This window comes from Martes martes, assembly GCF_963455335.1.
Source record: "Martes martes genome assembly, chromosome: 10".
Taxonomy (NCBI): Eukaryota; Metazoa; Chordata; class Mammalia; order Carnivora; family Mustelidae; genus Martes; species Martes martes.
The window spans coordinates 43,641,391-43,658,608 of record NC_137898.1 but is presented as its reverse complement, the minus strand read 5'-3'; the positions used below and the strand labels follow the sequence as shown (position 1 = coordinate 43,658,608).

Sequence of the window (17,218 nt, the reverse complement as noted above, 5' to 3'; positions counted from 1 at the left end):
ATGCACACACACACACACATACACACACACACACACACATATACACACTATTCTGTAGTAAACAGAAAGTTATCTAATAAGAGCACATGTTCCAGATTCAGATAATCTGGTTCAAATAGTGCCACCCAGCATCAGTTGTAAGATCTTAAAACAAGATGTTTACCCTTCCCGAGCCTCATTTTTCTCATATGTAAAACAGGACTGAAGGCTACAGTGTAAGGAAGCTACAGGCGCACGTGAGTATGTGGGAGTGTATACCGGAGCTTAGAAACAGTACACGTAAGAGCTTAGCCCGGCGTGTGCCACAAGGTAAGCTTCTGGAGAAGGCAGGAGATCACTGGCCCACAGGATGGTCACATCCCCTTGGCTCTATGTCAAGAGTGAAGGCTAGACCCTCTCTGCTCCCACACATGCCCCACCAGGCCATATGCAAAGTGAGGGTAGGGGCCATTCCCTGTGTCCCATCCACAGGGCCCAGCTTCACACTGGGCACACAGGAAAAGTATTTCCAGTAGTCTATGTTGTAGCATTGACTTGAGAAGAGAGGAGCAAGATGACAAGAAGGGCCATATGGGAAGCAAGGCGAAACACCAGAAAGAGCCCTCGAGTGAGTCAGAATCAGACACGCTGTGCACCTTCTCTGTGCCAAGAGCTTTTCCAGAAACTACATGGTTCACTCTGGTGACAAGCATTTATAAAAGCAGTTATTACCTCAATCTTCAAAGAAGGGGAACCCACAGTTCAGAGAAGGTGACAACTTGCACACGGTCACACAGATATGAAGAAGCGGAGCTGGAATTAGAAGCCCCGGCCTCCTAACTCCAAGGCCTCAGGCTCCTTACACCAGCTAACGCTGCTGCCTGGGGCAAATCAGGCAACCTTTCTGAGACTCCCTGTCCTCACCTGCACGATAGGGACCAAACCTTTCCTGAGAACCCCTAGACAGCGGTGACCATGAAAAAGGGCAGGTGAGTTAGAGAGCCCTGGGCACTGGGAGCTGTGGGCACATGTCAGAGGCACTCATGTCCACACATGTGCCACACGAGGACTACGCTGTGAGCTTCCTGTCCCTGTTAGCTTCATGGATGCTTGGGGAAGAGGAAAGGATTAGCCTCGAGCTAATCCCACCTAGGATGGGGTGGGTCCAAGCCAAGGAAACTGATGGGGATTTTGGAGCCAGGATGCCTGGTCGGAGCCATCAGACATTCAGTGTGCTGAAGGCTGGAAGGTCAGCAGCATCTTTCTTGTCTCAAGCAGAAAAGCACAAGATTACTGAATTAATATCTTACAAAGCCACAAAATCAAACCCACTGCCATTCCTCTGTGATTCCTCTGTTGAAGTATATGGAAAATCAATCAAAGGAAGAAGGGAAAAAAACAGGCAATTGTAACCCCAGGAAAAGAGAAAGTATAGCACAGGAGCTATACCGTGATGTATTACTGTTACCCTGCAAGTTGAAGTCCCAACTCCTTAGCTTGTCATTTGGGGCCTTTGTGACCTGGCTGCAGACATCCCGCAGCCTTGTCTCCCACTGCTCTGCTCCCCTCCTGATCCCTTCTTTTCCCCCAACATGCCATGCCTTCTCTGTGCTCTTGTTCATGCTGATCCCATTTGCTGGAATGCCGTTCTCCTCCTCCTACTCATCCTTTAAGATCCACCATAAACATGACCTCTTCTGAGAAGCATTCCCTTAATGCTATGTTAGGGGCAAGGCATGACTCTATGGAAGAACAAAACCCAGAAAGGGGCAGAGCTGAAAGACACCTTGAAGATTATCTTATACAATTCTCTTCTTTTATCCATAAAGAAAAGGAGGACCAGAGAGGGAAAGTGGTCAGCCCAAGGGGACAGCAGCTAGTCCTGCACTCAGGTCCCTTGGCCCTGGGCTCTTTCTACTACATGGTGCAGCCTCTTAATGAATCAGTAAATCCATGAATGGCCAAATGGGCAAATAGAGCATTGCTGAAGCCCTGCCCAGAGAGAGCACTTTGGAATGAACAGTCTCAGCTGTTCTGTGTTAAGGGTTTTCGGTGCACGCAGGAGGGAGAGGGATTCCAGAGAGATAAGAGGTAGCAGGGACAGCAGCCATGGGGTTGGTGGTATTTAGGGCTCCAGCATAAGCCAAGGCCTTTGGGTGCTAAGGGGCAACACTGTGAGTCTAGGTACCACCCAGGCTCAGGAAGCTTGCTCAAAGGAAGGACAGAGCAGGCCTGCAGACCTGACTTCTTGGTCATGGTCAAAGCTGTCCCATGCTGTCCATGCTCCCGGAGGTGCTACGCTCTGAGGACAACGGGGCAGAGGCAGACAAGAGCTATCAGTACTAGCTCTGCTGCTGCTTCTTCCTGGCTTCCAAAGTCACCTGCACGCTCTAAGATTACTGGTGCTTCCTGATATGCTAATTAACCCAAAGCATGACCCCCTTCAGGGATGTGGCAGGATGAAGGGGGAATGGCAGACCTTGGAGTCGATAGACAGTTGGTCTAAATCCTGGGCTCCACCTCTTTTGAGTCTTCAATTTTCCATTTGAAAAAAACAGGGACAATGCTCATCTGTCTACTTTCTATCCTACATGGTGATGGTAAAATGAAATGATACATGCAAAATGCTCTGAATGGTGCCAGAACATAGTAGGCACCCAACTACCATCCATTTTCTTTTCTCTGCAAAAAGGCATTATCCATTTTTTAAAGGCTTTTATCTTCTGTTATAATTGTTAGCTTCTGAAGTATCTTCCTAAATGACCAATAATGGCTCCACACTGTTTATATGATAAAGTCAATGCCCCTCAGCATGCCATTGGAGACCTGGCCCTAGCTTACCCTCGGCTGTCCTGATGGTCGGCCACTGTCCCTCAGCCATGACTCACTCTTTTTTTTTTTTTTTTAAGATTTTATTTATTTATTTATTTGACAGACAGAGATCACAAGTAGGCAGAGAGGCAGGCAGAGAGAGGGAGAGGGGAGCAGGCTCTCTTCTGAGCAGAGAGTCCGATGCGGGACTCGATCCCAGGACCCTGAGATCATGACCTGAGCCGAAGGCAGCGGCTTAACCCACTGAGCCACCCAGGCGCCCCCATGACTCACTCTTTAAAGCCTAAACCTTCCTTCCCTTTCCTAATGTTGGTCCCTCAGCACACAAGGCTCTTTACCCTTCCTCCGCTCAAAAGCTACCTTTTCTATGAGCATTTGCAGAATTAGCCATTCCTCCCTTTCAACCCTTTCCTCTAATTCTTACCACTCTATGCTTGGGATTCACTCACTGTTCATTAAGTACATAACTATGTGCCAGACTTCATTCATAGTTCTTTTTCCCACTTAATGTGAGTTCCATGAGGGAACAAGCATTGGCTGTCTTCCTCCACAGCACCCAGAATGCCACAAGGCAAACTGTCAGCCACTAGTAAGGGAAGGAATGAGGAGAATGCTGTATGTAACAGTTGGTTGGTATTTAACAGATAGGCGCAGAGCCCTGCAGGCAAGGCAGGTAGAGACAATTCAGCCTATTAAGAGGTACGACACATAAAAGCACTCTGGCTACCATATACCCATGTCATAGGAATTCCATTTTTTCTAGTGGTGGGGAAGAGAAGGGAGTCCTGGTATAGTTAGGGTTACAGAAACAGTCCCAAGGAGGGACCCTGGTGGTGTGGACTAAGCAGTAGTAGTAGAAATGGAGCAAAGTAGACGTTCTCAGGTAAAGTCAGCAAGACCTCCTAAGGGAGTCGATGTGAGGATGAATGAGGACAGGAGAGGAATCAATATGGACTCCTAGATTTTTGGCTTCAGCAATTGGGTCGATGGTGATGCCATATACTGAGAAAAAGACCCAGTAGAGATGGTCTTGAAAAAGACAAATAAAAGATCTATTCTGGGCACATTACACTGGAGATACCTATTTAAAATTAATGTGGAGATGTCAAATGGGGACCTGGATATATAATTTGGTGCTCAGAGGAGAGGTCGGAGCCGAACATAAAAATTGGGAAATCATCAGCATACAAAAAGTGTCTAAAGCCATGGGACTGAATGAGGTTGACTGGAAAACCTGCAGAGAGAGAAGAGACGGGAGACTAACACAGAGCCCCAGAGCGCTCAGACCTTCAGCATTTGAGAGGAGGAGAGGCAGAGCCCATGAAGGAGACTAAGGAGAAGCAGCCAGTGAAACAGAAGGAATCAAGAGAGCAGGGTGTCATGGACACCAAGAAAAGTAACTGTTTCAGGAAGGAAGATGAGTAAGTTTTAGAGGTCCCTGGTACAACACTGTGCCAACAGCTAACAATACCATATCATACACTAAAAAATCTGTTACAACAGCAGGCCTCATTAAATGACACCACAATACAAAAATTATTTAAATAAATTAATTAATCTTTTTTGTTTAAATGGGCAACACAGTTTGTCTACATGAGGCCAGACCTGAGTGGTGCAGCAGACTTTAGAAACATTTCTTGTGTGGGGATCCCCAGGCCCAGAGAGAGAAATGACTGCCCCGGATCACATAGAAACAGGTGGCAGACAACGCTGGGACCAGACCTCAGCCTCTCCACGGCAGAAGGCTGCCTCCAGCTCATCTACCTCTCTGTAGTTTCTACCTTGAGTTCACCTTTGTTAGATTTACCTTTGCTAGGCCCCAAGCCTTGTATTTGTAAACAAGGACAATGGGTCACGATTGTGGTTTCTGCTCCTGGAAGCAATCCTAAAAGGACCAGAGCATTGTGCTAAAATGTGGTAAGCAACCTTGTGCCCACAAAGGCTGGCATGAGAGAGTAATTAGCAAGTACGTGAGTCTCCTTGACAGCCTGGCACCCTCATGTGTGGTCTCATAAAGAATGACTCCTGTGGAGTGATACTGCCATTGCTTCTTTGGAAATCATAGTGGAAAAAAAAATCCACCTTTATTGAAAGCTGAAAAGGCACACCTTGTGATGTGAGGCCAGGCCTTGAAAACAAATGACTCAAAAGAAATGTGACTTAAACAATAACCAGTGGTCCGTAAATACATCTCTGCATTAATTGTAAAAGATCTCTCCTGAATGCCAAAGATTTTATCACATTTTCAGCCTGATAGAGAAGAAAACGCAGTACCCATGCAGCGAGGTGTGACAGTGGCAACGAATATATCTCACTCCAGAGATGAGCAAAGCATGACCTGGGAGAGCGCACTGAGAGCCCACGGAACCAAGGGGCTGCTCTGTCTCAGCCAAAAGCCCAGGAGGCCACGACCCCCAGGGAAAGCTCCTCGAGAACCAGCCACCAGCTTCAGACTGAGCAGCATGAGCTGGACCCGAGGTCTAGCCAGCTCTGCCACTGACCAGCTGGCAATCTTGGGTCAGTCACTGCCTCTCTTTATGCCGTAGGGTTGCCCTGGAAGCAATGGGATCCAGGAGGGCAGCCAAAGAAAGGGAATTCAGTAAGCAGTGTTGAGACAGTATTGGGTAGCCATCTGGAAAAATAAAGAAGTTGAATCCACACTTGACATTGTGTATCAGAGTAAGTTCCAAACGGATCAAAGACTTACATGTTAAAAAACAAACAAACCAACCTAAAAAGTAATAGAGTAAAATATGAGAAAAGTCTTGTATACCCTGGAATAGGGAGGGCTTCTCTAACTCAAAATCCAGAAGCCACACAGGAAAAGACTGATAAATTTCGTCTGTAGAGAAAGAAAAGGTTGCATGGCAAAAACAGGACAAAACAAAACAAAAAAACACCAAGAGTAGAAACTAAAAAAAGATGAGAAAATACATTTGTCGTCTGAACCACAAAGGCCTAACTGCCTTAATACATAAAAAGCTCCTAGAAAATTATTTAAAGATTTTATTTATTTATTTGAGAGACAGAGCACAAGCCAGGGGTTGGGAGGCAGAGGGAGAAGAAGGAGCAGATGCCCCGCTGAGCAGGGAGCCCGATGCGGAGCTCAATCCTAGGATCCTGGGATCATGACCTGAGCCGAAGGCAGACCCTTAACCAACTGAGCCACCCAAGTGCCTGGCTCCTAGAAATTTATTAGATAAAGACCAACAATCTATCTGGAAAAAAAGGGCAAAGGATATTGAGACAAGCCATATGATATCATCCCAAAATCCTAATCCCTGGAGCCTGTGAGTGTTACGTTACATGGCAAAGGATAACTGAGGTAGCAGATGAAATTAAACTTGCTAATTAGCTGACCTTCAGATACGGAGATTATGCTGGATTATCCAGAGTGGGAGAGGGGGCCCAAAGGAATCACGAGGATTCTTAAATATGGAAGATATTGGCAGAAAAGTCAGTGTCAGAGCCGTATGATGAAATAAAGATTCAACCAGCCACTTGGGGCTTTGAAGATGGCAGGAGCCACAGTCAAGAAATGCAGGTGGCCTCCACAAACTGCAAGCAGCAAGAAAACACTCTTCTTATAGATTCCAGAAAAAAATGCAGCCTGTTCACACCCTGACTTCAGCCCAGTGAGACCCATTTCAGACTCCTGACCTCAAAGTCTACGATAACTCATTTGTGTTGTTTTAAGCCACTAATTTTCTGGTTTACAGTAGCGATGAAAAACTAATACATATGTGGAGAAACCCTTCATAAAGAAGAAAATACAGGGGTGACTGAGTAGCTCAGTCGGTTAAGCATCCAACTCTTGGTTTTGCCTCAGGTCCTGATCTCAGGGTCTTGAGATCGAGCCCCATGTCAGGCTCCGTGCTAAGTGCAGAGTCTGCTTGAGATTCTCTCTCTCTGCACCTCCCCTTTGTCCCTCCCTCACTGGTGAACACACACTCTCTCTCTAAAATAAATACATAAAATCTTTAAAAAAAATAAAGACAAAAATACAAAGAGCTCCCGAATATACAAAAAGGTGCTCAATCTTCATTCATAACTACAAGCAGAGGGACTAGAAAGGTCACAATCACCTTAAAGGAGAACAGAGTTGGAAAATCTAAGACCAGATATTGGAATTTATTATAAAGCTGCAAGCAAGGCGAAATGGTACTAGCATGCACATAGAAAAAGAAACTAATGCAAGAGAAGAGAGAATCGAAAACCAAATTTACACATATATACAGTCTCTTGATTTATAACAAAGGAGCCTCTAAAATTCAATGGGGAAAGGTTGAACTTTTCAATAGATGGTTTTAGAGCAATGTGTTGTTGGATTTTTTAAAATACAGATTCAAAATGGATTCTAAACCTAAATGTAAAAGGCAACATTAATAAAGTTTCCAGATGAACACAAAGGAGAATATTTTCATTTCGGGACCTTGGAGCAGACAAAAATGTTCTAAAGAGAGCACAAACACCCCAAACCATTAAATAAAAGATTGATAAACTAGACTTCATTGGAATTAAGGATATCTGTGCATCAAAAGACACCAATAAGAGAGCAAAAGACAAGCCACTGACTGAGAAAGGAAAAGATGTTCGCAATATATATACATATATAAAACAAAGGATTTGAATCCATAAGATAAAGGATGCCTTGTGCAAAACATTAAGAAAAACACAGAAAAAACCCACTTGAGAGTGTTTGCACTAAGTCTTTGCACTCGACAGAAGAAGCTGCCCGAGTGGTCTCTAAGTATATAAAAAGGCGCTCTGCGTCACTGGCTATGAGAGAAATGTAAATGAAAATGACAGTGAGGTTCCATACTACTTATTCAGCAGGATGGCCTCTATCAGCAAGACTGAAAACACCTGGCAAGGATATGGCACAGTTGGAACGCCCATATATTGCTGACAGGCAATATGTAATTGGCACCACTACTTTGGAAAACTGTTTATCCACTAATGCTAAGGACCGGATCCAGAAATCCTACTCCAGCTGTGCACTCAGGAGAAACCAGTGTGTATGTTCACCAAAAGGCATGTGTAAGAATGTTGACAGCAGCCTTATTCACAGTCCTCCAAGGGGAAGCAACAGTGAAATGGACATCTGAGTTGTGGTATATTCACCCAGAGGGCTAATACTGACCAATGAAAAAAACTTCCACTACACACAAAATAGAGGAGTCTTAGAGACACAATGCGTTGAACAAAAGAAGCTGAACACAAAAGGGTACACGGTGCGTAACACCATTTATATGCAGTTCAGCCACTGACACAGCTCATTTCTGGAGACAGAAGCTGGAGTAGTAGTTAACTCTGGGGCTGGGGTATTGCCTGAGAAGAGATACCTTCTTGGGTACCTGAAACGTCCTGTGTCTTGTACTAGGTGGTAGTTTCCTAGGTATGTGCATATGGAAAAACTCATCAAACTGGACCTCTAAAATCTGTACACTTTACTGTATATATACTGTAACTCAATTTAAAAAGTAAAAAATGACAAAAACCACCCTTAGTAGTTTTTCACCTATCAGATTGGCGAAAATCTAGAAGTTTCTTGACATACTCTTGCTGTAGAAACAGGCACTCATTTATTGCTAGTGGGAGTGAAAAATGGTATAATTCCTATGAGGGCAAAATTGCCTATGAAGGAAATAACTCTTGCAAAATTGTTATGCTTACTCTTTGATACAATAATTTTGCTTCTAGGGATTTATTCTTCAACATCTCACCAATGAAATGACATATATACTCAAGGTTGTTCACTACACCATTACCTATAATAGCAAAATATCAGAGATGATCTACATGTCCATCAAGAGGGTATGGGTTAAATAAATCATGGTACATAGGTACATTGGAATATTATATACCTGTAATACTATCTGGGGAGGCTTTTATGCTAATAAACTGTTGAAAGAAAAAAATAAGACACTACAAACTATGTACAATATAGTTCCACTGATGTGAAAGGAGGGATAAAAATATATCTTAGCATTTACTTAATATGTGCAAAAAGAAACTAGAAAAATACAGATGAACAGACATTAGTTGCACATGTGGTAAAAGGATTTTTGTACATTGGACAAATAGAAGGACAGGGAAGGAGGAAAGTTTTTCATTTTAAATCTTTTTATGCCTTTTAAGTTTGAATCATATGTGTGCATTAATTATTCAAAAATTAAATAAGTAATTTAATTTTTTAAGCGGTAAGGGACAATGAGAGGGGGGAAGAAGAATCCTAAAAAGGGGTAGTTTTCCAAACAATGTCATCAACTTCACAGTTCTATCTGGTGATTATACACAGAACTGCTGAATCAGAAGGAGAAGACATTTAGGGTGCAAGACAGAAGTTGCTAACATGAAGGGGAACTAAGTATTGAAAGGAAGGGATGAGATCATCTTATCTGGTGGCCTTAAAACCAGGCTAGACTGTCACTGGTCCGCAGCCTTACTGCATGGGGAGAAATATCCGCATGGGGAGTAGCGGACCACAGCCTCTGAAGTTAGAGGCCTGGGTTAAAGACCTGGCACACTTACTCCTCCCAACAAACTGCTCAGCCCAGGCTTCAGCTTCCCTCATCTAGAAAATGGAGTTAACAACGGCACCAACTCAGCGATTTGCTCTGAGGATTAAATGAGATAATATAAAGCATTTATGCTTTGCCAATCACACTGTGCACAGGACCGTACAGTTTACACTTGCCTCTAAGCTCTCTGCAAGCCCCTGGGGTTTGGAGGTATGGCCTCTTAGAGGAACAGCCAGTGTCAAAAAAGATTTAGTTCTCACATTAAATTGCTCTCTGACACTGCTTGATGGGTTTCAAGTGAAGGTCAGATGTTTTGCCACACATATTACAAAGGTACAAAGGTTCAATAATTGGAAATCATCACTGAAACGAAGGAGGGAAAAGATCCTTACATAGATTATAGCTCCGATTTGGTAAGAGAGCTGGCTTTGCTTGGAGGAGGAGGAGGAGGAGGCGGCATGACACTTTCTTGCCAAATATCTAACCCTTTAACAATGCATGTCTGGCAAGCCTGAATGCTCCAGGAAAAGGCCACCAATAAAATCCTTTCCAAAGGTCTGCATGGAGTGGGGAGAGAGGAAATGCAGTCAGCTCTTTTTTTCTCTGCAGGAAGGGAAGGCTGAACAACTGCACATCAGGAGAAAAGGCAAACAAATTGCCCATTCAAGCCAAAATAAGCTGCTCCCAGGGGAAGCAAAACAGCTGGAGCCAATTCAGCCAGACACAGAGGTGAGGGCCCCAAAGACGGAGCCGGACCTGGGAGCCAGCCTCTGGTAGGCAGGGATCTTCTGAGCAAGTGGTGGTCACATGCCCTCATGTCACCTCTGCTGACCTCAGTCTCTGCCCACGAATGGGAGCGAGTCAGCCAGCTCTGTGAGATGCAGAGGGAAATCCTAGGTGGGAAGGCAGGAAGAAAGAAACAACCAGGTGAACCTGCCAAGCGAGTGAGCACCTGCTAAGCACCTGTTACATGGCAGGCACTGAGCAGGCACCTGACATGCCTATGCCATTTCAAAGAACAACTTTCAGGGGCGGGTTGATCACACACATGAGGAATCAGGCCGCCTGAGCCGGCGTGACCGTGCACGGCACACAGTTAGAAAGGGTCAGGCCAGCTGTGGCCTCTGCCTCAGCTCTCTCCTTCCGGATCATCACTTGAGTTTCTCTGCGCCTCACTCCAGCAGCTACTCCTTTGTCTGAAGTAGGAACTCGAGTCGCCTCAACCATCCTGTCTAGCGACGGCCATGCCTCATGGCAGACACAGAGTATGTCAAGAGAAGCATCATTGGAAAATTAAGGAAAGAACCAAACCAAATTGCAAAAGAAGGGGAAAAAAGAAACCTAGAAGCAAATGAAGTAGCAGAATAGAATTATTTTGTTCCCTAGAGAAACCTCAAGTGTGGCTGCTGTGGGGTTTGCTTCAGGCTGGAACGTGCAGGTTCTGAATCCCTGTCTGGGGCAGCAGATAGCAGAAGCTCCATCTGGAACCAATCCGGCCTAGCACTGTTTCCAGATCCCCCAGATTGGCGTCCCCAGGCTCCAAGTTTTACAAATCCCTTCTGTAGCTACGCTGAGATCCTGCACTGGTCCCTGGCATTCTGGGCGGGGAAGATACTTCCCTCTCTAGCTCCTGAGTTCCTACCTTGAACATTAAGCCTTTTTATACTCATCTTATAATTACTTCCTTCCTTGAAGTCTTCATACATGATGATGATGACAATGATGATGATGATGATGATAATGCCAGCTAACATTTATTGAGCCTCTATTTTTGTGCCAAGCACTGTTAGCACTTTATGTAACAACCTTATGAGGTCAATAATATGATATTCCAGATGAGGCGATCAAGACACAGGGGGGTTAAGCCACTTATACAAGGGTACACAGCTCCTGAGCACAGGAGCCAGGACTAGAATCACGCAATGTGGCCCGAGGGTCTGTGCTCTCCCTGACCACCACCCACATTGGGTAGGGTGGAAAGAACAGTCTGGTAAGTCAGGCAGGCAGCTCTACTATTTATTGCTACCTACCCCTGATCAACCCGTATATCCTCTGAGTCTCAGGTTTCTTCTCTATTAAATGGGTACAGCAAACACTTTGTGGAGTGTCCATTCCAAAAGCAGGTCCTGAGTTACGTCCTTCCACCCATCTCTATTCCGCCTCCCTCTCTGGTTTGTCTGTCGCACATTCATTAGACACTAAAGCTGCTTCTACACTCGAGGAAAGTTTGGCTCCCTTATATTCTGTTATAGTCTATTCTGTAACTGTTCTGCGCCTACCACATGGGAGACCCAGCACCAAGCACAGAGGGCCCAGATCTCAGGGAATGAGACTGGAGGGGGAGGAATCCATCTAAAGTAGGCAATGGTAGAAGGGCTGAGGCGAGGAGCTGGCTGTGAGAACCAGGTTTTACCTCGGTAGGAACTCTCCTCCTTCAGCTAGTCTCCCTCTCCTGGCCTTCCGCCAGAGTCAACAGGCACTTCCTGTCACACAGCCTGCACTCTGCAGGGCACCCATGGAGGGCCCCATGCCTCTGCTCCCAGCTCACACACATGCAGGGAGACAGGCCCAGAGCCGTGTGACTGGACCCACCTTCCCTGACTCTGCAACCATGCATTCAATAGACTGTGAGCCAAGACCAGGCACTGAGGACAAAACAAAAAAGAACAGGTCCACCCTCCAGGAGCTCACTGGCACACCTTGCTCTCTGTGGCCTCTGATGTTCTCCACACTCAGGTAACGCTGGCCACTTTTCCAGAATGTTATCATCTCTTCCTCCCAAGTAACAATGACTTCACTAGCACAGTCACACTAATAAGCCATTCTCCCCTCTCCCCACCCTGACCAAGAGAAACAAGAAACAAACAGAACTATAAATATACACACGCACGCATGCGCACGCGCATTTCTCTCACACCTCCTATATACCAGGTATCTCACACACATTAATCCTCACAGCAGTCCTGCAAAGTGGAATTCCCCACATTATGGAGATGAGGCGGGAAATGGAGGCTCACGCGGAGATGCAGCCGGTGTGAACCAAGGCTAACTGCCTGCACAGGCTATGCTCTTTCTATAGCCCGAGGCTGCCTCTGTCTGCTCAGCCCGCTACCCTGCTAGCGCCGGCCCCTCTTTCATCTGGACTGTGTGCTTTCTCGTACTTAGAGTCCCTGCCATCTTCTTTTGGCGCTGGTCACAGAGGGAGCCAAGCCCTCTCCTGGACCGGCAAGTGCAGCAGTGGCCGCGCCCCTGGCACCACCTCAGATCCCCTGCTTAGCTTGTCTTCATTACAACCAGGCTGGAGCAGCTCTGGTACAAAGTATCTGGGGCGGCTGCGAAGCGGCACAGGTTTGCCATTACATTTTCTCGCTCCTTCTCTGACTCCAGCCCAGTTTACTCCCCGCCCCCCTCTGCTGGCTGGCAGCCTACCTCCTCAGCTGTCCTTGGTTCTGCCTCGTTGCACATCACGTTTGGGCCTACAGAGTAGTGTTTCCAACTGCTGCCACCACAGGCGGCTGAGCCTGTCTAAGCTCGATTCAGACAACAGTGCTCGGGTCTCTGCCGAGTACCAGGCACTGCTCTGGGTGCTGCAGATCGGCAGGAAACAAAAGGAAAATGCAGGGGCCTTGCCCTTCAGAAGCTGAGTTGGAGGCTGGGAGAGAAGTAGCCAGGAACAGAAGTCACCAACAGAAGGCAGGCAGTGATGGGTTTGTAATAGGATCCTAAAATATCAGAGCAGGAGGGAACCTTGATTTTCTGTTTTAAAGCCTCCATTTTACAGATGGGGAGCTAACGCCCAGAACAGGACAATTAGAACAAATATCAGATAATAATAATGGACATTTCTAAAACCCTTCCTAGGAGCTAAGCACTGCTCTATGTGCTTTATATATATTAACTCCTGGAACCCTCACAACTCTAGAAGGTAGGTGCTACTGCCCTCCCATGGAGGGGTCAAGTACCTTGTCCAAGTTCACACAACTAGTAAGTTTTTAAAGAGCTGAGATCATACCACATATGCAATACAGAGGCCTGTATTGCACTCAGGCAGCTGGGCCCTACAGACGTGCCTCTTGAATGCAGTGACATGGATACTAGTCTACCTGGAGAAGTAACGAGGAAGCATCTTGAAGGAATTACTCATAGGCCTAATCATAAAAACAGTGAACCTTGGTTATCCAGAATCACTGAAGAAGAAACCTCAACCAGTCAGAAGGCTGGCTTCTTCTGGGAGTTCCCGAGTGCCATGGAATACAAGGCAGTGGGAGGCAGTGAGCAGAGCCCCTTACTCCCAAGAAAGAGGAAAGAACCAGAGTAAGCGATTTGTTCAGAGAAACAAGAGCAGCCCAGTCTTCTCCCCCTTTTATGTCTGGCTTTCTATACATGATATCTCTCATCTGTAAAATCTTTAATACCCTCAAATGCCACTGCCTGCGGCAGGGAGGCCAGCTTAGGTACCTTAAAAAGACACTCAATAATGTGGATAGAAATTTCTAGCAAAGGGGCTTCTAGTGGGGCGCCTGGGTGGCTCAGTGGGTTAAAGCCTCTGCCTTTGGCTTAGGTCATGGTTCCAGGGTCCTGGGATCGAGCCCCACATCGGGCTCTCTGCTCGGCAGGGAGCCTGCTTCTCCCTCTCTCTCTGCCTGCTTCTCTGTCTACTTGTGATCTCTCTCTCTCTCTCTGTCAATAAATAAATAAAATCTAAAAACAAAAAAATGAGTTTAAAAAAAAAGGGGGGGGGGCTTCTAGTAAAGCCTTGAGCAACCAAAGACTTCCATATTTCCTAGAATCTCCCCCAACATGTGTACACACACACAAACACACACACACAGAGGTACCCTGGCCTTTGATCAACCAAGTCTTCTCTAACTCTGCCACAGAGTTTCAGAACACACACAGTTCTCAGTATACTAATTACTCACCAATCACAGCCAGATTATGCTCTGAGCCACAAGAGATCTAAAAAAAGAAAAAAAAAAGTTATATTAGAGAAAGAAAATTCCTTGTCCAAAGAAACGTACTCAACTTTTTCTCATCTGCTCACTGCCCCTTTCACCCTCCTGGCTCACAAAGAATATGACATGTACTTTCATACCTCAGGGCCTTTGCACATGTGGCTCCTCTGCTTGGAATGCCCTCTTCTTAACTGCCTAGAAAACTTCCACTCATCCTTTAAAGGCTCAATGTGTCCACTGAGACCCCTTTGCTTCTAAGTGGACTCAAGTACTCCCTTCATAATGCAACTTATCTGTACCCCATTGTAGCAATTCTCTTGTTGCCTTTTATACCTGCTCCTGTCTCTTCGATAGACTGCATGTGTCTTGAGAACAGGCCTGGATGACACAAGGTGTGGGACTCAGTTAACATCTGCTAAGTGAGAGAATGAATGAAAAAACCAAGTACATAAAAGAAAAAATAGCTACAACATAAGAGACGAAGAATCATTTGGGGTTCTGAACCTAGTGTTTTCACCCAGCGAGCAGCACTTCCTGACTTTCAGTCTCTACTCATCCCAGCCGCTACCAGGAGGAAGTAAGTGGGAATATAAACGCGTAAGTGCTTCCCCAGGTACTAATTAAAAGAAACTCTGGACTCTAGAGAAGCATCCTGTGACCTTTATCAGGATGCTCACTTCAGCTCCTGGCGAGAGGAAGGCTTCAGGTCCCTGTAGAACATCAGTGCTGCAAGGGCCCTGGGGGATCATCTAGTCCGATCTTTCTACATTGTGGGGAGACAACAGAGGCTTGGTAAGAGGAAATAACTTGCCTTGGGTGTCAGAGCAAGCATGCATCAAAACAAAGACTAGAGCATCCCTGATCTTCCTAAGGCTCACACTAGTTCCTTTCTTGAGGCTGTAGCTTCTCACCCCTTCCCAGTTAAAACCACTTGGAAATGATATTCAAAGGTCATTAGCACAGGCCCCTGACAGTCAAGGTAACAGGCTCAAAAGCCATTTGAGTATAGGAGGCCTACTAACACACTGGTAGGTGAGAAGGGTCAGCAAAGCTTCTGAGACTTTTGTCTTTGTAAAAGCTGTGTGCTCCAGATCCCAGCCTCTAGAGGAAACAGAGATACCCGCACTTACGTGAACTCCCTGACAGTGTCTGGCAAAGAAACACCTGCATATTTTGCCCTCGTCAATATTTCCAGGTGTCTAGCCTCCGCATTCCCTTGAGGCTCAGTGCCTGAGTTGTCTGATGGGTTCCCCCATCCCCCGCCCAGGACCATACACACAGCACAAGTTCACTATATGCCTCCTGGTGACACTGAGGCTGGGGCCCTAGCTTCTGCCAGAGGGAGCTGCTTAGAATAAGGAATCGGGAAATACTTCGATCTCTAACGGTAGGGGAATGCTTATGTAAATTATGGTGGATTCACCTAGTGGACTATTATGCAGCCTTGGAAAATAATGCTTACAATAAAGAAAAATGCTCTTGATACCCTATGAAAAATCACAGAAAAACTGTATATGTGGTATGATCTTGACTCTTTAAAAAAACACAAACAAAAGACTGGAAGAAGATACATCAAAAGTTCATAGTGAGGGGTGCCTGGGTGGCTCAGTGGGTTAAGCCTCTGCCTTTGGCTCAGGTCATGATCTCAGGGTCCTGGGATCGAGCCCCATATCAGGCTCTCTGCTCATCAGGGAGCATGCTTCCCCACCTCCTCTGCCAGCCTCTCAGCCTACTTGTGATCTCTCTCTCTCGCTCGCTCTCTGTCAAATAAATAAATAAAATCTTAAAAAAAAAAGTTCATAGTGATAGCCTCGGGGCTAGGAATGAGGTATGCATTATAAGTATGGTTTTCCTTTTGCTTTTTCTATGCTCTCCTACATTATATACAGTGATCTCATAATTAGGAAAATAAATATGCTATAAAATCTGGTATGTTCTGAAGTTGTGGGGAAAAGATTTGAAGGAAATATAACCAATAATAATGATAGTTGCATTGTGATGGTAGGTTTATGAAATACTTTTTCTTATAGTCTCTGGTTTTCTTTTTTTTTTAAGATTTTATTTATTTATTTGACAGACAGAGATCACAAGTAGGCAGAGAGGCAGGCAGAGAGAGAAGAAGGGAAGCAGGCTCCCCGCTGAGCAGAGAGCCCGATGTGGGGCTCAATCCCAGGACCCTGAGATCATGACCTGAGCCGAAGGCAGAGGCTTTAACCCACTGAGCCACCCAGGCGCCCCTAGTCTTTGGTTTTCAAATAGTTTTTAACAGTGATGGCAGTGGTGGCAGTGGGGGAAGCAGTAACAGCAGGATTTCAGGTCACCATATATTGAAGATGTATGAAATCCAAGCAGCACGCCAATGTGCTCTGTAAACAAAAATATCTTCTTAATCATCCCAACAATCTTTTCAGAGGTTTAACTGTGTTCATTTTAGAGATGAGAAAACTGAGGTCTACACTGCATTAAATAACTTCCACAGCTAGCTAGATGGCAGCAGCAGAAAGAAAATCCAGTTCCGCCTGATCTCCAAGCTGATGTTCTGTACTGCTAGACGTTATCTTTGTTTTTTAAAAATAAAGTTATTTCATTTTTACAAACTGCACACAGAGAAAGGGCTTGCCTCTGACCGCCAGGGTTCACCCTGGGGCTGCAGACAACAGAGCTGACCAACCTGGAGGACAGGATCTTGCAGAAACAAGTCCCTGACAAAGGCCAGTATCAGGCAGCAGATGCTGTCCTGAATTAATGAGCGAGGCCCTGATGAATGGAGTTTGTCAAGAAAATGCAGAACTGGAAGCTCCAAGCTCCCTGCTGCTTCTTGCTGTCTGTGCACTAGGTCAGGAGACCAAACACCACAGGCCACAAAATCCCAGGGCTACAACTCCTTCAACAAGATCATATCAATAACCATTTGTTTCCCATGGCTTC

General features: G+C 45.7%; 1 protein-coding gene across 2 annotated transcripts in view; it reads right to left on the bottom strand.

The window, feature by feature from the left end:
* SERGEF (secretion regulating guanine nucleotide exchange factor) overlaps positions 1-17,218 on the bottom strand; it is a 219,698-nt gene that overhangs the window by 68,729 nt on the left and 133,751 nt on the right. For both annotated transcript variants that reach the window (XM_080816890.1, XM_080816889.1), the window contains exon 10: positions 14,258-14,294. In XM_080816890.1, the coding sequence (XP_080673016.1) occupies positions 14,258-14,294 (37 nt within the window). The remainder of the gene's footprint in view (positions 1-14,257; positions 14,295-17,218) is intronic.